The sequence below is a fragment of the Primulina huaijiensis genome, chromosome 12, assembly GCF_012295235.1.
Source record: "Primulina huaijiensis isolate GDHJ02 chromosome 12, ASM1229523v2, whole genome shotgun sequence".
In the NCBI taxonomy this organism is placed as follows: Eukaryota; Viridiplantae; Streptophyta; class Magnoliopsida; order Lamiales; family Gesneriaceae; genus Primulina; species Primulina huaijiensis.
The window spans coordinates 7,981,659-8,003,568 of NC_133317.1; the positions used below are offsets into that span (position 1 = coordinate 7,981,659).

The window sequence follows — 21,910 nt, forward strand, 5'->3', positions numbered from 1 at the left end:
AATTATAAATATTATTTATTTAATAATATGATATTATTATTATATTAATTTAATAATTAGATATATTTAAATAATATTTTTTTATTATTTTAATAATTAGATATTTAATAATAATAATAATAATAACAAAAATTAAAATATGAGAGAAGCATCAACTCCGGATAAATAGTTGTCGATGAGAATATCAGATTTCAAGAATTTTTCGATCGACATAAATGGATAAAAGACAAAGATGTTCACTATGCACTACGAAATGTTTTAATTGATCATTTGTGAGAGGAATATAGTTGTTCAGATGTTTGAATTTGGATTCATATTAAGTTTTACAAATAAATTATATGTATTAAAATTATTTCAATTTTAATAATAAAACATTTGTATTAATTCGTATTATAAATATTAGAGTTAATATATATAAGAATCAAATAAATAAATTTAACTATTAATAAAAATAAAATTATAATTATAATATTAATATTAACATTAATTATAATTATATTGTTAAATTTATAAATAAATAGTAAATAAAAATAATATTCTAAGAATATATTTTTTAGGGTAAAATTTGATGTAAATGGGTTGGAGATAAATGTTATATTTGATGTAAAAACTGCACCAAAATAGATTTATGGGTTGGAGATGCTGTATTATCAAACAAAACCGATTTTGAATCAAAATGAAGAAATAATTACTGTATGAAGGCGAGAGTGAGTGGGAGTGGTTCAGATCGCACCTTTTACGTTTTTACCGACAATGGGCGTCGCCAGATTATCGTCTTCCGTCGTCCATTTCAGCTGGAACCCCCTTCTTAACACCTGGTAAACATTATCAACGCCGAAATCCACCGGCGCCACAATATGTGTTTCACAACTTTGTATAGCCCTTGTCACGTACCAAGGGCCCACAGAGTCATCTATCGCCAAATTCCAGATCTGATCATCATCTTGAGCAGCGCAAACAACTCTGTACATCCATAAACCCGTGGACGCATTTCTCCGGCAAAGCGGGAACAAGTGGAGGTTAGAGGCGTTAAAGAAGCTGAAACGGGAAGTGGGGAGCGAAGTGTTTGTGATTTCTGGAAGACAGGTGGTATTGGGATCGAAAGTTAAAAGAGCTGCGTCGTACACACGGAGAATCTTGTCTGCGTAGGAGATATCTTGGATCACGTACCGGTGATTATCGGGTAGTTGGAGATTTGGGAAGCCAAGATCAGTACAGTTTAGCTCGAATCCAGGGAGACCACACTTGGATGCTTGCAGTGCTGGAATGTAAAATGGAAAGCTGATGTTTGGGCCGTTTCCGCAAGATCTGGGCGTACATGGCTGCTGCTGCTGCTGCTGCTGCTGATAAGCAGAAGGCACAGACGATGCGAGAATGAGAGACAACGCGCTAAGTTGGAGGAGGCCCTGGATCATATTAGATATCAAGAATCTATCTCTATTTTAATTTTGTGAAGTTCATATTTTGATTTGGTATGGGTGTGTGTAGCTGGAGTATGGAGGAATGGATTGATTCTTGTTATTGAAATATATGTTTATTTATTGAAAGAAATATTTTTTAGATATAATATATTATAAAAATTTATTGATTGAGTTATACGTCAGGTCATATATACTTGGTCAATATATGTGTGCACTTAAATTAGACAAGAACATATATTAATAATTTATTTTTAATCGGTTCGGTTTAATCGATTTTGATAAGAAATTTTTTTAAACAAATATGCATATGCTTGAAAAATGACGGAACAATCAGTGTAATATTTTTGAAAAAAAGAAATCTAAATTCATGAAATATGACCATTCCATCTTCTTTCTTTTTTAAGATACGAATCATCTTCTCAATCAACACAAATTTGAAACCGACCTATTGACAATTTATGTCCTTTTCTTTTTCAATATATGTTTATTTTAGTGTGCCACTTAATTTTAACATTTTGTCCTTTTGACAACCCAAATAGTATGCCTACAAACTTGAAAAGAATTAAGGAAACATGGCATCGATTAATTATTAATTTGTTTATTAATATTGTTTATGTTATAAACACACTTCAATAAATTATTTTAGTATGGGTGATCACGGTGTAGTTTGGACGGTTTTTCACTAAATTCACACCAAACTGTGACATATGTTTGTTGGATCTCGGTTTCTACACGCCCAAGCGCAGCGGAAGTTTTAAAATTTTATTTTATTTTGACAATCAAAATATATTTGATTGGGCGTTCGTATGGTTTTTCATAAACATACATAAGATGTTAGAAATATTTTACCTTTGTGATCTAAATCACTTGGTTCCAACTAATCCGGTATGAACGGATTAGTTCTTGATGAATCCCTACGAACTTTCTTCAAAGGAACCCTTGTTTGATCTTCCTATCAAGTCCACGACTAGATAATTTGTTCCTCTTCTAATTTGCACTAGAAAATTAGAAGAGATTTTAACGTAGTAGATTAAAATCGAGAGGCGGCTCAAACTTTCTATCAAAGAAGAGAGGGACGAAATTTTGAAAGGAAATATGGAGTAGTTTTCGAAATTATGTCGAGGTGGAGGCTATGGTTTTTACTTCTCAACCCTTATTTATAATTAAGTCATAGCCTAATTACATAATATAAAACCCAAGGTGGAGGCTAAGGTTTCGAAATTATGTCAAGGTGCACTGGCTCCTATATGTGTCGCAACTATACCCAATCTCGCCACCTGATGACTCTCATGGAGCCGGTAAACGAGTCAAAGCACAGCCCTAGCATATAGAGCCTCAGTGTTGTCCCGGGTCGTAAGGACTAATGGTGTACAATCATAACCACGGACTTATCCTCTCGATGAATGATAACCACTTAGAAAGTTTGAGGGAGGGTTGTTCGATATAATCATCATATGACTACCCATCTGCATGTTTGGACATCTCTATGCCTTTACCAAGAAACGCGGTACATAATATCACAGATGCTAGTCTCAAGCTCAAGCGACCTTTATCCCTGTTTTAGGCGGCTAAATCGATTAGGAACGAATTTAGAATATGCAGTGTTTACAAATGAGTTTCAACATCGAATTACGATTCATTTGTATTAAAGCACAATCAAGGACTTTATCTATGCTGCTTGCATGGGTATACAGATAAAGTATAACGAAACCATTAAAAAGTAAATTATATTAAAATAAAGATTGTTTATTACACTTGAGTCAATAAATTCTCCAGCCAACAGTTGACTTACAGGACATCTACTCTAACAATGTTTTGGTTGAAATTTGAAGTATTCCAACTGACATTTTTCAACCAAGAATGAGCAAGAATAAATTAAACAAACTTGTTCGAAAAATCAACATTCAATTATCATAAGGAAATCATGAATAATCCAAAAATATAGTAGAACACTATAATTATAAATTTACGCAAAAAGAAAATATTAACCTGGGGATGAAAATTAGAGATTCTAAAATAAATTCTGTTTGGTAGAACGATCGAACCATGGCGTTTGAACTGCTATGAAATTTAAAAGATTTGAGTTGTACCATTACCATCAGCTATAGTTTTTGGTAAAGCGATAAGCACTCGATCCTACAATTAGTATCAGAGCCAAGGTCACAGGTTCGATTATCATTTATTGTAATGAGCGCAATTATTGGGAAGGAGATTGTAATTGTGTGCAATAATTGTCCCTGCTTGGTAAAACGATCGAACCGTTGTGCTTGAGCTGCTGTGCGATTTAAAAGATTTGAGTTGCATCATTACCACCAGTTATAATTTTTGGTAAAGCAGTAAATACTCGTCTTACAAATTCCTCAAATTATTTGTTGCCAGTTTTATGTCTGATGTCCATCCTATTACGGTACGTGGTGGGGTTAGATAAATTTTTTTCTAATAAATTAGATATAACAGTGTAATTTGGTTTAATTCAGTCGATTAGACCGAGTCTTCAAGAAAATTTGATCTGATCCAAATTTATCTTTGTTAGAAATATGAATTCGAGTAAAAGTTTTTATAAATTACAATTATAAACTTCTAAATGGGCAATTAGAAATTAAATTATGGAAGCTTAAAGAGTTTGTTGCAATGGTTATATTGTTTTTCTCCCAATGTCGTGTGGGTAGGCTATTAAGTTCTATGGACCACATGTATACAATTAAACAACTTTTAAAAAAAATAATTAAACAAAAAGTGAACAACATTTGATATCCCGTAAAACCAATCGATTTTCAAGAAATATCATTGAAGAATTTCTATTTTTTTCAAAATTTGAAGAAGCAATGATTCTAATAACTGATTGCAGAGTTGATAATTCAGAATTTCTGGTCCGGATCCGACCGAGTCACTGTATATCTGAACCTATTTACAAAGTTATAGCCATGGATCATGATCGGATACTAATTCATAATCATTTTGTTAATAAATTTACTATTATTATTATGCATTATCAGCCGTCTCACGTTTCTATTACCCCAATGGTAATTTTCTTGATGCCAAGATTGGGGCCAATCTGAGTCATGATTCCAAGGGTATATATTCTGTTCGAAAACCGATATTGTTGCATCCCAATACCAGTGGAATTATAAGACAATAGAGGAATTAAAATCAAGAATTAAAGTTTAACCGCGAATATTTTAGGGTGATATTGTATAAGAAATTAAGAATAGATTAAATGAAATATCTTTCTTGTTTAATTGATAAGAGTTGATTTAAGGTGATAAGACAAGATAGGAATTAAATTTTCATTTGGTGAATATTTTAATATAAATTAATTCTTAGTTCACTTAATCAATTTATTTTCATTGCATTATAATTAGTTTTTTGATATAATTTAATTTTTAATTTCTTAATAGTAAATAATTTTGAAAATCCCTCATTATTTTATTGTGTTTATTTGTAGCACAATTAAATTCATACTTCTTCATGAAAACGATCTTACTCAAAGTTGGGTTAATTTGAGCATGACGCGACTAATCGTTACCAAGAATCCAATCATGTTCATTTATTTTTGTTAGTCGATCAACGAATCAACTTTGTTCATATTTTGACTCGATCAATTGGTTCTATATATGTTACTTTTAGTTATTTATTATGTAATTATCTATTACCATATAGTTAAATGAAAATGTTTTTTTATTTAAAAAGAAAAGAAATAATCCCTCGGTGAAAACATTTTACCGAAGCATAAAAAAAGATTCACAGATTCTAGATATTTTGATTTTTATCATTATTTTATCCAAAATATAGTAAATCTTTCTATTAAATTTTTTTTAATAAAAAAAATAGTCAAATATGTAATATTTCACCCAAATCCTCCTTTATTGGCATCCTCTTTTCGGATATATAGTCCACAAAATTTATGGACTACTTTTCTCCACGAGTTGCCGACATTAAAATAGTGGACCAAATAGAACCCCTTATATTCTCTCCATATGTATCATTATTATTTTCTGTGTTGTGTTCAAGTGTAAGCTGTCTATAATATACAACGATATTATTATTTCAATTAAAATGAAATTTTAATATGGGATATTTATTTTTAAATCTCAAAACATTTAACTATGTGTTCGGTTTTTGTCAGATCAAAACTTCTCTATAATCCATGAATACAAAAAACAAAAACAAAAAAAATGCACTCAATGTGTTCACAATTTTTTCTTGATGAAATTCAGTACAAAACATTAAAAATTTGAAATATATATATTACTTTACAGAGCAAATTGTTTTAGATATGTATAAGAAAATAAAATTTTGAGCAGAAAATTGAAACATCTATATTAATATCAATATTTTATAAACTTGTTTGTGAGCTAAAATATCATATATTAATATCACATTTTTTTATGTTTTATATCAATTTTCATCCCAAAAAAATATGTAATAATACCAAAATTTTTATACATGTTTGGTATTAATAAATCATATATTAATATCAGATCTAAAATATTTAATACTCAAATATCATATATTATAACACTTTTTCAAATCTTTACACCGAATTTTCGTCTGAAAAAGACATGTAGTTAATATCAAAATTTATTATATATTTTGTGGTAGTAAAAAATCATATATTAATGTCAGATCTAAAATATTTAGGTCTGAAATATAGTATATTTATTCTAATTTTTTAATATTATGTACTCAATTTCATCCGAAAATATATACGTGGATAGAAGGATTGTGTTAGTGAACGATTACAGAAAAACACATTGATGTCCTTCCATATTTCCTTTTTGTTTTATGAAACTTTAACTTTTCAATTGGTCAAATTGAAGCAACTCAACCACGCTTACGCTTCTGATCCTATTTTCTTACATTGTTCAATGCGTGGGGGGCTATTTTTCAGACAGGTAACCCTTGCCTACTCGTACGATTTCCCAATTGACAGTCAACTCTCTTCGTACGCGAGATTACTACTACTTTTCTCAAGATTATGAATATTTTGAAAACTCGAGAGATTTTGATCCCGTGAACCCAAAAACCATGCATGATTTCTTCATATATTTGAGCTTCTGTATATTCTGTGTCATCATCTTATCCGAAAGATCTTCCGGCGCCGATTACCGATATGAAGCCTGCAGCGTACCGGTCCTTTGTGGTGGCCTGAACATAAGCTTTCCGTTCTATATTCAAGGCCTGCAGGAAGCCTACTGTGGATTCCCTGGATTTATGCTAAACTGCAGCGATCTTGGATCCTCAGTTCTTGACTTACCCGGAAACAAATATGTAATCGAGGGAATTTCTTATAGAAACCGGAATTTTCGTGTGATTGATTCAGCTGTTTTAAACTCAAATTCCAGCAGCTGTCTCCCAGGAATTAGAAACAGCACGCTTTATACGCAGCCCCAGTTCGATTATGTAGATGCAACACATCTCCGTTTGTTCGGAGACTGCCGGGAGACGTTAACTAATGATCTGTCTAGGTACCAGGTTGACTGTGGTAACTGGGACTTGGCATTTTATGATGATGGTAGAGATGAAAACTTGATCAGAATTGCACTGGAAGATTGCCCAAGAAACGTTCTGGTGCCGGTGGATGGGGCCGGCCAATCGGGCGGTGGAAACGGCGGAATTGGAGATGTCCTCGAGGTTGCCAAGAAGGGATTTGAATTGAACTGGATAGCAGCCGATTGTGACGCATGTGAAATAAGTGGTGGGCGTTGTGGATTTAATGAAACTTTTTATAAATTCATGTGTTTCTGCCCTGACAGACCTCATTCCGCCACTTGCAAACCTGGTAAGTTCTTTTCCCTTTTCTTCAGTATATTTCAGATACATCTCACCTGAATATGGCCATATCACATACTATATGCATTAATCAGTTAATTATTTCTACTTAATATAATTAGCTAATTGAAATTGCTATAAAAAAATCTAGNGATGTGTGTTGATAAAGTCATTTTTTTAGTCACAAGGTGATCAATTTGGATTTGTCCAGTATGGGGAGTTTAATATCTTGATAAATCATATTTCACGGTTGATGATTGAATATGACTTTGAATATTTGATTTTTGCATACACTTGCATGTTCCACCGAAAACATTATTATAAAAAAATCATTAAGTTAATCTGACTTCGTTTCCTGAAAATTTCAAAATTATTAGTTGATGATGTTAGCATCTCTTTATTACAACATTGGATTACATGGGTTTGAACTCATATCTGTCCCTTTATTAGTTGATGTTAGCGTTTAAAATCAAAATCCAACAGTCCTATCTAAATCTATTTATAGTTGGTCTCTTGTGATATGGTTTTACAGATCTTTATCCATGAGACAGATCAATTATGTTCATATTCACAATAAGATACTCGTCTACCCGTGAGACCATCTTTTGTGATATTTTTAAGTTTAAAAATCCTTTAGGTTATGTATGGATGGAGATATTTGAAATCAATTGTTAATAACTTAAAAGAAAGCAATTCAAACTCATGCTACAATCGAACTAATCACAATGGATTTCAAATATTTAGAATATTAGAGTTATTCGAAATCCATTGTGATATATATAAATATATTGTATATAACTAAGATATAGATTTGATTTTCTTTGTTAAGGTTATTGAACAATGAAATTTAATTTTATACTCATAGATTTTAAATGAACCGATCCAAATATGTGGTTTTTTCTCCACTGCCAATCTTCAATCAATTAGGATTACATGCTGAGGAATCCACTAGGGTCTATGGACAAAGCATGGGTCAATTAAAAAATAAAATAAAAGTCCACATAAAATTGGGCCTGAGTAGTTCTCCAAGGCCCATTTGTAATATCGTACAGCATCATTGGAGAAATCAATAGAGATTATTTTCATCCGTACACCTTAATATTTCATGCACGGAATCATTTTTTTAGGCAAAAAATAAGGGTGTCAAAATAAGATAGACCCATCAATCTGACACGATTCAATCCGAAAAAAATCATGTTTGAGTTTGGGGTTTTTGGGTTCGGGTCAGCTATCGGGTAAAATTGATCGGGTTGGGTTGGGTTTGGGTTTAATTTTTTTTTAAAAAAATATAATTAATAAATATTGCATATATTTTTATATATTGTATATTTATATCATAAATTTTCATAATTTAATATATATTTTGAACATTTTTTATTTTCTAAACAATTGTTTATTTGATTTAGTAAATATATTTTTATTTTTCTACGATTAGACTTTCAAATTTAAATCATATATATGAGCGAGATATTGTTATTATGTGTTTAAATTAATTTTTTTTTTTTAATTTTATTAATTTTCTTTATAAATTTTTTTTTTTAAAAAAATCGAAATCAGGTTAATCGGGTTGAACGGGTTGATTCAGATCCGGGTTGAGTGTTTTCGGATTGGCTCGGGTTGAGCAATTTTTGAATAGTACTATTGATCAACCCGAACGAACCTACCCAACCCACTCGAATTGATACTCCTAGGTAAAAACAAGAATAATAAAAATAAACATATGCAAGTCCTTTTGTTTTAATGAAACTTAAAAAAAAAAATATTAAGGGTCCTCCGTTTGGACAAATAGTTATAAAATATTTTTATAAAAAAATTTTATAGTTAAAAATGATTAACTATTTATCTATTTTAAATAAGTGATGAGTCAAAGATGAGATAAATATTTTGAAGTCAATTATATGATTTTTGGGAGGATTGAAAGACTTGAACCCTCGCAATTTTTAAAGTCCATGGATTAAAGTCAGATAACTCTGAATTTTCAATTATTTACTAATAGCGAACTATACTGGTTGCTCTCCTCTCATATCTATCAAAGACTCTTGTGGGTTAGTTCTTGAATTCTCTTTTATCTCCACTTGATCCGTTATGTATAACATCAATAGGTTGCATTAAATAATTTAATCGTTTACGTATATCATCAAAAGGCTTATTAATCACGCGCGCGCACGCACACATATATATGATTTATGAAAACTAGGAAAAAGTTGATATAGTGAATTGGTGTAAATTGAATTTTGATCGTCTCGTTAGTCACAATTAAGTTTTGATAGAAAAACTTAGCTTATTTAGCACTTTTGATCATTTTTTTTAAACTTAGCTTATTTAGCACTTTTGATCATTTTTTTTAAACATGAACATTGATATGATGTCGATGTTGTAATTGTAACGATGTGATGACGTAAGACATTACTGACATGTTATACGTAATAATAACATTTAGGAAAAAACTAAAAGAAACTTTCTTTTATCCTAAAAATAATTGGTTTATACTAATGATTTATTATAAATCCAAAATAATATTTAGGCCAATGGAGAAAATTGATACTTTTCCAGTACATTTATACGTAACTCTTGAAATATTTCATGATTATTATTTGTATTATATATATATTATTATTATTATTATTATTATTATTATTATTATTTCATGATCACCAGTCAATTAGCATAAGGAATTTCTTCGCTTTTACGTAAAAATTTCGTTTAACTTGTTGGACGGAGAGGGAGTGGGCCGGAGTTGTGCTGTCATGGTCAATGGAAAAAGCTAATTTAATGGTTGAATGCATACTATGAATGGACACTTTATTTTTTAAAAGACAAAACATATTTTAATATCACGAGACTCTCGATTGGGTCTACACTTGAAAAGTAATACTTATAATATAAAAAATATATTTTCATGGATATTGTCGAGTAATATATAGGTCTCACAAAATTAACTAATTAGACTGTCTCACAAGATTTTTATGAATAAATATTTCAATGGAATAACATAATTATCCAATAATTACTGAATAATTTTCTTGTGAGACGAGTTGACTCGGTCTGTATTTATATTTATTTTTCATGAACCATACCGATTTAGATATTCGTCTCAAGAAATTGATACGTGAGAGTATATCATAGGAGTTTTTGTGTTATTATTAATATCTCCTAAATTTCTTATAATCCTCGATTATTTTTACAAACTAAATGGGAAAATTAAAAGTTACCTTGATATCACCAACCTTTTTCAAAGCCTCCCAACTTTTCGTTTTTTTCTTTTTTTCCAATCTTGTACAAGTCTTTGATTTTCTTTTTTTCTGATCGTAATTCATCTCATGATAAAGTTTAAACATAATATTTAACAGGGAAAAAATAATAATTCGATATAAAAAAATTGATTTATATGAGAATTTAAATGCATGTTCTTGTATGATTATCTAATTTTGCAGTTTTTTTTACTAATGTCACAAAGTCAAGGGTCAATTATGTAAACGACCCGCAAGTCAATTTGATAATGACAGCTAAACTCGAGTGTTCCAAACCTCAATCTGACCATTTCAAACTAAACAAATAAATAAATAAATAAACAATAATTAAAAAATATATATCATTTCATGTTCTGTTTCAGATTAGAATTATTTCTAAATTAATTTTATTTGGTTCGGTCTTCCGTAAAAATGTTCCCAAGTCAACTACGGCGTGTTTAGCACAAACAACATCTGTGTTACAAATGTAAGACCACCGGAATACAAAAATCTTGCCTCCATTTTCCATTTTCTCTTCTCGGCATGGCCTTTCCCAATTTATTCCTGTTCTTCTTCGTATTCTATCCTTTGCTTCTCAACTTTTGCGATGCCAACAAGTGCCCCAAATCCTTCCCTTGTTCAAAACTTGGGCTCCTCGAGTATCCCCTCACCGAGCTCGACCGCCCCGACTGCGGGTTAATCGAGGTTGCTTGTAATACTTCGGTACCAACGTTTAAGCTTGGGGATAAAGGGCCGTTGTACGATGTTTTGGATAATATTTCCGCATATAAATATTTTGTTCGAGACGAATTCCTTAAGTATAATTTGGATCGCAATAGTTGTTTTTCTTTCAGCAGGTTTCCTCTCTATATTTCTCCCAATATTTCATTCGTAATATCCCCAAATCTCACCGTCTTCACATGTGTCAAGGCTTTCCATGATAGTAGTGTGGAAGAGCATTTCAAAGATTACAAAAATCACTCGCAATGTGTAGGCTTTGATGTATATTATAGAAACCCAGAGGATGGAAATCCTGCTAGGGAGGCTGATCTCCCTTTTGGATGTAGTTCGATTCAAATGCCTATGTGGAATCGTTCTTGGAATTGGAGTGATGACTTGTTCAAACTGCTTGCTTATGAATTTGATATTGAGTGGCATGTTGAACAAACTAAAGGTCAGTGTCATATATATGTTGTTCGTTACTTGCAAAAGGAAACAAATTTTATGCTAACATATAGAGTTGTTTTCTTGGCTAAAAATTCAATGCTGTTGTTTATTTTGCTTCTTCTTGAGTAACCCCCCCACTGGTTTGTTTGGGATATGCAATCAATAATTTTTCTTACCTTAGATTTGGTTGCAGGAAACAAAAAGAAGATGAAAATAATAATAGCCGCAGGTATTGTCAGTCTGATTACCGTGTTTCCATCTTAGTATTCTGGTTTCCATACGTTTATGAGTCTGATTTGTGGTACTTAGTTATACCGGGAGCTGCATTTTTTATGTGCTTGTTGGCCTTTTTAATCTGGCGAAACAAGAAACGAGTCAAAAATGCCTACCGGCTTTGGAGAAACGTATCCTCGGATCCCTCCTCCAAATTAGATATTGAAGGCGGAAGCTTATACTTCGGAATCCCTGTATTTTCCTACACAGAACTCGTGGAGGCCACGAATAACTTCGATTCCGCCCGAGAACTCGGTGATGGAGGCTTTGGAACCGTATATTATGGTACTAAAAAAGTTTCTCCTTTCTTCTCAGTATGTGGGATAAGTCCATTTCTGCAGTTTCTAAGTATAGTTTCACTAATCTGTTTATAACTAATGACTAGGGAAACTCAGAGATGGAAGAGAAGTCGCTATAAAACGACTCTACGAGCATAACTATAGAAGGGTCGAACAATTCATGAACGAGATCAAAATTCTTACATGTTTGAAGCATCCAAATCTCGTTTCTCTGTACGGCTGCACCTCCAGAAGAAGTCGAGAATTATTACTCGTTTATGAGTACGTTGAAAATGGAACCGTAGCCGATCATCTCCATGGCAAAAGAGCTGAAGAATCTCCACTAACTTGGTCCATTCGCATGAACATAGCCATAGAAACAGCAACTGCGCTAACTTACCTACACAAATCAGACATAATCCACCGCGACGTGAAGACGAACAACATATTACTCGACGGAAACTTCTGCGTCAAAGTTGCGGATTTTGGGCTGTCAAGACTCTTCCCAATCGATGCAACTCACGTCTCCACCGCTCCTCAGGGAACTCCAGGGTACGTCGATCCCGAATACCATCAATGTTACCAACTCACAGGTAAAAGCGATGTGTATAGTTTCGGGGTCGTGCTAGTCGAGCTCATATCATCCATGCCTGCAGTGGACATAAACAGACATAGACATGAAATAAACTTGGCTAGCTTCGCTTTAAACAAGATTCAGAAATGTGATTTCGAGGAACTAATCGACTCATCTCTTGGGTACGGCACTGATGCCGAGGTCACGAGAATGACCACTTCCGTGGCCGATTTGGCTTTCAGGTGTCTGCAACCGGAGAAGGAGATGAGGCCGTCGATGGACGAGGTGTTGGATTATTTGAAGGATATTCAGAATGGGGATGAATTGATGTTTGAGAAGGTAAAAGAGGAAAATGGGAATGGAAAGATGCTTAATTCTCCGGAGACAGACGAGGTTATGTTGTTGAAGATCAAGAATTTGACGTCACCTGTGGCTGTTACAGATAAATGGATTAGCAGTAGCTCCACCATTGAAAGTTCCATTGAATGAGAATTTTTTTTTTATACTTGATATATGTATATTTATATATGTAGAATGTAATTCTCGAACACCTTTTTGAATAAACATTTGGAACGATTTTACGGATTTATTTTTGTGCTTATACATTATAATGTATAATATATGTATCTATACATATCATTTTATTTGGATGAATCACCATGTCATTTTGATTGTAATATTATAATTAGCTTAGAATCTCTCAATTGATATGTAATTTTATTTTATTTTTTTTTCTTTGATATCAAATCCCACTGTTTGCACCAAAAATTAAATTGGGATTAATTAATTGTCTAAGTCCAAAAATTTAAATTAATAGAAAAAAACTAGAAGTTCATTAGTGTATTTAAAGAAGCAGATAACGTCCAAGTAAGAAGATCGTGAGAAGAATTCATGGCTAGTGGCAGAAGTAGAAGCGATAGTGGATAGTGGAGAAAGTGGAGAGTTGAGCAGCCAAGAGTCGAAGAATCGATCTCAAGCATGAATAAATAGAGAGAATTAAGCAGCACAGAAAGGACACAAAACACACATCGCAAAAATTCCAGGCAACTGCCTGCTGCAGAATTCTCATAGATTTAATCAAGTTTTTTCATGCTTTTTCGATCATATTTTAGCATCCACGTACATATTCTAGCACTATTTTATTATATTTTTCATGTTTTTGTAATTTCTTACTGATTTGTTGATACACAATCATGTTGGGAGTTTATTTCATCAATTTCTATTGTTTTTTCTTTCGTTTTGGCGTTGTATTAGTTTATGAGACTATAACGGATGGTCAAATTTAGTGTCCATAATCGTCGTGATTTTTAGAAGTTAGATTTTCATTGTTTTTACACAAATCGGTGAATTTTTTCACCTGACACGCCCGCAAATCAAAATATTATACAAACATCCGCATCAACTGATTTTTTATTGGGACTTCTACATGATGAATCGTCTTTGTTGACTATCATAGTAAATAATAATTCATATCATGATTTAATAATGATTTGATTTGCTAGAATAAAAATTACGATGTGTATTTTTGGTTTTGTTTCACTTATGAATTTATTTACTTTTTATTTTGTATCTTTGATTTCGAGATCGACTCGGTTAGTTGTCATGAAAAATGAACCGTCTGTCTTGATATTTAATAATAATTTGATTTTCTATTTATAAAATTAGGATGTGGTTGGATTTATAGATGAATTTATTTATTTTCTACATTACATATTTAATTTTGAGATTAGTTATTTTGTAGAATTTAAAATTTGAATATTATGAAGTTATGATTATTATTATTTTTAATTTTTTTTATTTTATTTTCAATAAAAATAATCAATTAATTAAGAGTTTATTTAATTTGTACAACACAAATATATAGTTGAAGTTTCATATGGAAGTATATGATAAGATTAATTTAAAATTCTTGGTTTTTTTAATAATTTGAATAATATGATTTTAAATAATATATGTAAAACATCATAAAGTTATTTTACTAAATATTTAAATTTATAAATCCTTTTTTCTCCAAACAAAAACTAATTTCCAAATAATTATAATTTCAAATGTTATTTATCGCGTAATTATTCTAAAAATAATAATAATCGTATGTTCGAAACACGTTTACTCAACTGTGGTACAATTGGCGCCAATTCTTCCTCATCCTTTCATCATTATAAAATGCAGCCCCGTGTCCAACACTCCCCGTTCCTCACAGACTCCATTTACTCACTGCATTCGCTCTCGGTCACATAGACGCACGAAAACTTGGCTGCCGATTTGAATCTGGTAATTTCTGGTTTGGTTTTCTTCTAATTCCAAATTCCGATTCAAAATATGTACTAGAATAGACTTTGTTTTATGAACGTAGGAGTAGATTGAAGCTGGATTTTGGTTATTTTTCACCGATTTTTTTTTCTGGACTTTTAAATTTCTGAATTCTAGAGACAGATAGCGAATAGATGTAATTCGATTTTATTTGTTAATTTTTTTAATGGCTGGAAGGCATCGGAATTAGCTGGATAACAGATGCTTATGAGTTTTTTGCATTTTTACCATTGATTTGCTGATGTATATGTCCATAAAATTTGTTATTCACAGGTTCTCAGTTGTAAAAACTATTCAATGGCTGTTTAAATCCTCTTCACTCTTCGCATTGTTGTGAATTGTGTTATATCTTGTTGTAATTTGTTTAGAGGTTAAAAATGATGCGCGGAAATTAGCATTTGAGCATAATATCTATCATTTTCTTCTCTTACTTTTAATATGCTAAATGAGGATAATCATTTTCGATTTCTTACCATGTTTGCGAGTCTGATAGTAAATGTCGGGTACAGCTTCTTTTCTATGTTGGTAGGGACATTCTAGGGTTCTATTTTGCAGTTTTAACTTCAATTGTGGCTAAAATTTAGCTATCCAGTTTTATAATTCCTTTGATGATTGATGTTAGGAGAGAATTTCAGTTTTCATTGTCAAATCTTGAAGAAATTGTGTTCTCTTGTTTGAAAATTTACCTACTACCCCTCGGCTGTCATGGCTACACAAAGTTTGTTAACCATATATAAAATCAGTATAAATTCCATTTTTATATAGAACTCTACATGCATTTTTTTATCTTCTTTGACCGCAGTCCTTGTTTTTTTTCATGTAGCTATTTCTGAGAAAGTACTTAAAATTGAATTATACATTATCCAAGTTTTTTTTCATACAATCATGAAGTACCAAATATATGAATTAATGGTCGAGTGATTGGGGCATTCCAATACTAGTGAATTTTTGTGCATACTTTTTCCTTGGAAAATGAAAATATCCTCTGAATTTGTTTTCTTCCTCCAGTCTTAACAAATTTCATTTCAAAGTACTGGTGTCATGGAAAAGTGGGTGAAACTTTGTGTATGAGTAATCTGTACTTTTTTGCTCTTCCCAATCATTAAGATGGCAATATATTATGATGGTAAAAGGGGGGGAAAGAAGAAATCAGTAGCTATTTTCCTAATTACTGATATGGAAGTTCATAGATGGAGGATACGGAGGCAATGGTGGAAGGAGGACCTCTTGAACAGGTTCCAGGAGAAGAAAATGAGTCAAGAACTTTGAATTCTGAGCAAATCGAGATGGAGATTGCTCAGATTCTTGACAAGATCAATAACTTTACTCAAATGGTAAAATTCCATGTTAAACAAGAGAGTATGCATGAGTTTTTCAAGAGAATTATTTGCTTCAAATTTTTTTTTTTAATGTTTTTCAAGCTTGGAAGTATCAACTTCTTAAAGAGCTTTTTAAGAAAAGTTTCCCCTTGTGATTTTGTGAAGGTGTCCGAGTTGCTAGATTCGGGGAAGTCGATGCTGAAGGAATTGAGTAATGAATTTGAAGAACGGGTTGTTTTGTAAGGGATTTAAAGTAAATTAGGTTTTTTAAATGACCAAAACTAGATTTTGATTGGTATTCTGAATTAAGTCTTTGGCAGAATTCACAAGGAGCAAATGGAAAAGTGGCAAGAGGAGATCAAGGAACTGCGTTTGCTGGATGTTGCAAATGAGGAGACTGATGCACTTTTGCACAATGCCAAATTTCTACTTCAGAGCATTCCAGGTGGAACCTCACAGTAATGAATGTCATGAGTTGAAAACAAAATTATTACAGATTTATATATCAGCAATGAGATTTTGGTACAACCCAAGAACCTGTATTAGCATTATATGTTAGCACATCATCGTAACAAAATTTAGATTGGTTCTTGATACTTGTTTGTATTCCTTATATGCATTAGTGACTTCGATCATGCTTTATTCCTGAGTAAATGAAAGAGAAAAAGCAAATAGTGTTAAACACGGAAGAATATGATTTTGGTAGGATATGCGCATTAATCATTATATACTTCTGGCAATATATGCTAATGATTGAGGCATATCAATGTAGAATTAAGCTAGGCGTTGCACTGATTAATCTCATCATAATCCAATTCATCTTTTGTGGAATTTTATTTATCACAAGTAACATTACATTTTACTTTTAAGGTAGCCGACTATAACACAAAAGTTGTCAAACTATTTTTGAAGCATCTTTTCAGTAGTGACTTTAAAATGTCAAAAGCTTTAGTAGTCTATGCTAGTACAACAGTTTCTACTGCAGAAGGCTGGATTACTTGCTCCAAATGCTCCCCTTCATCTTCCCATATTTCAGGTATTGCTTCTCTTAGATTGTGTATGCTGTTTAAGGCATAATCTGCACCTGGTACTAATGTTGATCTTCCCACCTGCATTTTTGTATTTTATTAGAAATTGACTGTATTTTCTCATAAAGATAGGAATTTTGTTTAATTAGATTCTTGGTAAATTTTCGAGCTTACTATTACTGTGTAAAGCCCTGCTGCTTTTCCACTGGCAATGTTCCTAATGCTATCATCGAAGAATATCTGTAAATATAAAAGTGAGTTATCACACGTCCTCAATTGATCACACGCAAAACAACATTTCACGAGCTATATTTGGATACAGACCGTTTTGCATGGATCAACATTTGCAATGCGAATTGCTGCTTCAGTTCCTTGTAGAGATGGTTTGCATAGAATTCGAGGCTTCAAACTGAAATCTTGATTCTCGATTTGAATTGCATCTTTTCCCTCTTGGGCAGAAGGGTTGAGAGTTTCAAAACATATGACCCCTTGGAAACAGTCTTCCAATCCCAACCTGCTAAGAACTCGGGCTGCATGTGCTTGGTCCGCATTTGTGAATATCTGCATCCAAACCCAAAAATTTGAACAATTAGTGGTAGTTGGTCGGGCCTATGAAACCAAGTTACCCTGTCTGTGCCCCAAGACTATGGTGCAGGATATAGTGAGTGATTGACCTGAGCCAATCTATGGGGTGAGATTCTTTAGGTTTCGAGTCGAACCAGGGTGCCACCTTTTTTAAAAAAAAAATGGGTCCTGGTTCACTCTTATATAGTGAGTCAAATTTGTATACACAGCTGAGTGATATTTGAATGTGTTGTAGACACTGGAGGTTTTCGTAATATATAATGATAAACCCGTTCTGAGGTTTCATCTCAAAATTGAGTGATCTAATTGTTTCCATCATTTGATTTTCTAAAAAAAATATATAAAATGTTCCACTTTGTAGTGGGATTTGACATACTATTTTTCTCTGGGGCATGGAAAGAAGTAGATTCCTAAGAAGTGGATCAGGTTTCAGCAGATGATAGGGTAATCTTCCGTGGACATAAGCATGAAACTCATCGTTATCGAATTCATATCCAATCTCCTGCAACAACAACAAAAAAATTCAGAAAAAGCACCCATAAGTTTCCTACAATTTCATATCTCACATCAATTTTAATATTTCTCTAATTTTATTTTATTTTTTGATTTAGTAATTTTTCGAAATATATTAACGAATTCATTGCTGAATAACATGTCAGATAATTGTTTTATGTCATTTTCATGTGTAACTATACAATGTCATGGAATAATTCGCCCAACCAATACAAACAAGCATGATATCACAATTTTATCCTACCTTGAGCCCAGCCATTGTTGTACCATGCTCTTTGTACAACTCCAAACACATACTTGGAACCTCACTTTCTTCAATATGCAGGTGGTGCAACATGTATTCTGCAAAATTGAATCACAAATTCATAATCACTGGGTAATCACATCTTTCGATAATCTCTGTTTTCATTAACAAAATCGTCATTAATTTGTGATGATTTACAGTAAATTTCATACCTTCTATATTTTTCCTACAAGCCAAGTTGATTCCCAAGCTCAAGGGGTACAAAGTGTCATCCATATCTAACAAAGACAGTGAAATTACATTATTTTTGTAAAAAAAAAAATCAAGAAAAATATTAAGGTATGATAATTACTCACCAAATAGGGCAAAATCGTATTTAGCGACGCTGGACTTTCTATTATCTTCCATTTCAGTTCCTAGAAAATCAAATTTCATATTTCTTGTCATAGAAATTAATGATCACCAATGTATATAACAACTCCGTGAAATTAATAATTCTTGCATAGAATGAAGAAAGTGAAATATTAATTAATTGAAATAAAAATAGTATACATACCTAATTTGAAGCTTGATTTCATTACGAGGCTTGAGGGGTTTATTTATAGTAATGGGAACTCCCCCATGCCGACATCAAATTAGAATATATTAAAGGTGACAAGTACCATGTAAATGCCGCGGCCATTGGCATATCTTGTCCATAGGACAATTCTTTTACTTGTCAGTTTCTCAATAAAAGAATTTGGTTTTTAAAAACCAATTCTTTCACAATTTGGTTCATCGATTGATCATATGTCGATTATAGTTTCTTCTGGCTACTTAATTCACATAAACTGAGACAAAATTAAGAAAATAGTATCATTGTTTTGTCTTTTATAAGGAGGAATCTGCCTCCACTGTTTTACGCCGTGCATCGGATAAACATCGAACATGAATAGTAGTAATACATAATTAACACACATTAGGTAAACATCCATAATACTAACAGACTGAAACGGAAATGGTTTTTGAACTTTAAGTTTCACACATTCGATGAACTCAGTTATTCTTGACGTGATTAATTTCACTATTTTCGTTTTCATTCTCGGTACTTCAGATTTTCACAAGGGCAGGGGGAAAGAGATCAAGTTTACTTTTGTCAAATATCAATATAATGGTTTCATCTGTTTCACGTCAAGATGCACCTAATGGGATATATAGGTGATATCGATCATGGAATATACAAATATTCTCAATTTTTTTTTCTTGAAAATCGAGAACTCATAATTCCAAGTTGCGTAAAACTAACCACATAATAAACGTGTTTATTTTTATGATTTTGTTACAAAATTATTACATAATTACTAAATCGAATTCGAACTAAACCAATACGTACGTCATAATATACACAATTCTGATCTTTTTCAAAAATAAAATAATTAGGTGAACAACAAACAATTGAACACAAATCCCCAAAAGTTTTTGCCGATAAGAAATCATGAGTGGATTTAGCAATAAAAGATTAAATGGAGGACACCTGTCAGGGCATGTTTGTTTCCACTTGTGATTTGATTCTTCATATGTCTAAAGAAATAGGATTTTAGATAAGAATATGTATGGGTTGGTATATATTCTTTGATACGTGCAATTTGGGGTATATTATTAAAATATAATAACTAATTATTCTATTCCATTGTTGATTGTTCGGATTTAATCAACATCTCCTTTTTTTTTAAAAAAAAAAAGTTAAAATAAAAACAACATTTCCATTTTCCTTCCATTTGAAAGGGAATTTACTAAGACATAAAAAACCAATGATTTTATGTGTTTTATGTTTAGGATGAATGAGAGAATTCAATCATATTACAAAAAGTTGTATTACAATGAAAAATTCCAAACTCGTAGTAAATACAACGAATACATCTGTGGAAGTTTTGAGTGTTTCGACTTTTTTGACCTTGATAAGCTAGTACTGATTGAATTATGTGGATTTGCATAATAAATTGTATTTAAAGAAAGAAATTATTTGAAATATTGGCACAAATTTGGAGGCCGGAAAAGTTTAATATCTGGAAACTGTTGAAGATGTTCTGAATATTAGAAATCATATTACGGAAAATTACGAGATTGAGATATATTTAGAACACCTTGAAGCTTCAAGCCGTGAACTTAGAGAAAACAACTGGTTGTCATTGTTTCTCGATATACGAGTTAAAAGCTCTTATTGCCTCGTCCATGCTACGATAAGAATCGTGGGTAGCGCCACTGAATTTGTTTACTTGACTATGTGTTTCTTACCAACACTCATAAACATTAGGTTTGCGTCCAATAAAAATAGTGTATGTCTTCCTCTATATTAGACCATAAAATGAACCAATTAAAATTATTCAAACCAAAATGTGATTAACTTAGTGCTCAAATAAAAAGTCTTACCATATTAAGGAATAGAAAATTATATTGTACCTGAAAAAAAACAGGGGTGAGAACCAAAGTTATTCGACATTAGTTGCGAGAAAGTTTTAGTTAATTTATTACTCAATTTTCCAAAAAAAAAAAAACAGAATTTTTAAATACCTTATCATCAAAATCGAAACCCTAAATCCCAATGGCAAGGAAAAATAACAATCATTCAACAAGAAAACTAAATTGAACACCAATAGAAACAAATATCCCAAAAAATTGAATTTTTTTAAAAACCCTAAAGATAAAGTTGTACAGCATTTTACGAATCCAATATAAAGAAATATGATTATCCCGTGAGAAAGGAAGCCAGCGATACTCGTTACAGAATAGTTGTGTATTGCAACAACGATTTCTTTCTCAAGGTAGATTGAAATTTCTGAGTGTGATGACATTGAGAGAAAATAAATGTGTCCCTACTCGAAATTGAAATAGAAATTAGAGCATTTGATTTTGGGTTTTCTCTGATCTTTTGTTTGTTTGATTTTTGAATAATTCAACATTTTTTTCATCATTTTTAAAATTTTTTATTTTTCATGTTTTTTGTTCGATTAAATTCATCAATCACATCATCATATCTGATTTTATGTTTCTTTTTCATTATTAGATTTGATGTTGATTAATCTATTTGATACTTACCTTTTTTTTTCTTTTGGTCTTACTCCATTTGATTTCCTCTTGCTTTTTTGAAGTCCCGCTTGGTTTATCCGCATCTTTCACCATCATTGTTCTTAGTAAATAATTTGTCTAATTTGAAATG

The 21,910-nt window shown here is 31.8% G+C and overlaps 4 protein-coding genes across 10 annotated transcripts in view; 2 read left to right on the forward strand and 2 right to left on the reverse strand.

Moving 5' to 3' along the window:
• Window positions 1-1,547, reverse strand: part of LOC140989830 (LEAF RUST 10 DISEASE-RESISTANCE LOCUS RECEPTOR-LIKE PROTEIN KINASE-like 2.5) — a 4,861-nt gene extending 3,314 nt beyond the window's left edge. Inside the window, exon 1 of the mRNA XM_073459269.1 lies at window positions 734-1,547. Coding sequence (XP_073315370.1) covers window positions 734-1,415 — 682 coding nt within the window. The 5' untranslated portion in view covers window positions 1,416-1,547. The remainder of the gene's footprint in view (window positions 1-733) is intronic.
• Window positions 1,548-6,139: 4,592 nt separating this feature from the next.
• On the forward strand, window positions 6,140-13,304 carry LOC140989628 (LEAF RUST 10 DISEASE-RESISTANCE LOCUS RECEPTOR-LIKE PROTEIN KINASE-like 1.2). Of its 4 annotated transcripts, none has more exons than XM_073458919.1 (4): window positions 6,140-7,203; window positions 11,772-11,819; window positions 11,900-12,148; window positions 12,249-13,304. In XM_073458919.1, exons 1-4 carry the CDS (start codon window positions 6,450-6,452, stop codon window positions 13,202-13,204), a joined length of 2,007 nt encoding a protein of 668 aa, XP_073315020.1. In that variant the 5' UTR covers window positions 6,140-6,449; the 3' UTR covers window positions 13,205-13,304. The 4 variants fall into 4 exon arrangements, with proteins under 4 accessions (XP_073315020.1, XP_073315021.1, XP_073315022.1 ...); XM_073458920.1 differs by having other exon boundaries at window positions 11,784-11,819; XM_073458921.1 differs by lacking the exon at window positions 6,140-7,203 and adding an exon at window positions 10,851-11,597.
• Window positions 13,305-14,872: 1,568 nt separating this feature from the next.
• LOC140990685 (uncharacterized) lies at window positions 14,873-16,985 on the forward strand. 4 transcript variants are annotated; one of them, XM_073460514.1, is made up of 4 exons: window positions 14,873-14,986; window positions 16,216-16,359; window positions 16,510-16,583; window positions 16,665-16,985. In XM_073460514.1, the coding sequence occupies exons 2-4, from the start codon at window positions 16,216-16,218 to the stop codon at window positions 16,804-16,806; spliced, it is 360 nt and encodes a 119-aa protein (XP_073316615.1). In that variant the 5' UTR covers window positions 14,873-14,986; the 3' UTR covers window positions 16,807-16,985. The 4 variants fall into 4 exon arrangements, with proteins under 4 accessions (XP_073316615.1, XP_073316618.1, XP_073316616.1 ...); XM_073460517.1 differs by having other exon boundaries at window positions 16,655-16,795; XM_073460515.1 differs by having other exon boundaries at window positions 14,897-14,986; window positions 15,299-16,359.
• Window positions 16,986-17,148: 163 nt separating this feature from the next.
• LOC140990684 (uncharacterized protein C24B11.05) lies at window positions 17,149-19,274 on the reverse strand. Its single transcript, XM_073460513.1, has 7 exons — window positions 19,071-19,274; window positions 18,927-18,992; window positions 18,715-18,812; window positions 18,334-18,459; window positions 17,697-17,933; window positions 17,547-17,612; window positions 17,149-17,453 (listed from the first exon to the last, which is right to left on the reverse strand). Exons 1-7 carry the CDS (start codon window positions 19,159-19,161, stop codon window positions 17,301-17,303), a joined length of 837 nt encoding a protein of 278 aa, XP_073316614.1. The 5' UTR covers window positions 19,162-19,274; the 3' UTR covers window positions 17,149-17,300.
• Window positions 19,275-21,910: the final 2,636 nt, after the last annotated feature.

What these genes read in the sequence shown, in the direction of transcription:
- LOC140989628 (XM_073458919.1), top strand. Translation starts at nt 6,450, where the DNA reads ATGCATGATTTCTTCATATATTTGAGCTTCTGTATATTCTGTGTCATC. An exon ending in TTCCGCCACTTGCAAACCTG is followed by an intron (nt 7,204 to 11,771) that starts GTAAGTTCTTTT and finishes TTCTTACCTTAG; the next exon opens with ATTTGGTTGCAGGAAACAAA. An exon ending in GAAAATAATAATAGCCGCAG is followed by an intron (nt 11,820 to 11,899) that starts GTATTGTCAGTC and finishes TGTGGTACTTAG; the next exon opens with TTATACCGGGAGCTGCATTT.
- LOC140990685 (XM_073460514.1), top strand. Translation starts at nt 16,216, where the DNA reads ATGGAGGATACGGAGGCAATGGTGGAAGGAGGACCTCTTGAACAGGTT. An exon ending in TCAATAACTTTACTCAAATG is followed by an intron (nt 16,360 to 16,509) that starts GTAAAATTCCAT and finishes GATTTTGTGAAG; the next exon opens with GTGTCCGAGTTGCTAGATTC. An exon ending in TTTGAAGAACGGGTTGTTTT is followed by an intron (nt 16,584 to 16,664) that starts GTAAGGGATTTA and finishes AGTCTTTGGCAG; the next exon opens with AATTCACAAGGAGCAAATGG.
- LOC140990684 (XM_073460513.1), bottom strand. Translation starts at nt 19,161, where the DNA reads ATGACAAGAAATATGAAATTTGATTTTCTAGGAACTGAAATGGAAGAT. An exon ending in CCATGCCCCAGAGAAAAATA is followed by an intron (nt 17,934 to 18,333) that starts GTATGTCAAATC and finishes GTTTGGATGCAG; the next exon opens with ATATTCACAAATGCGGACCA. An exon ending in CAGGGCTTTACACAGTAATA is followed by an intron (nt 17,454 to 17,546) that starts GTAAGCTCGAAA and finishes ACAAAAATGCAG; the next exon opens with GTGGGAAGATCAACATTAGT.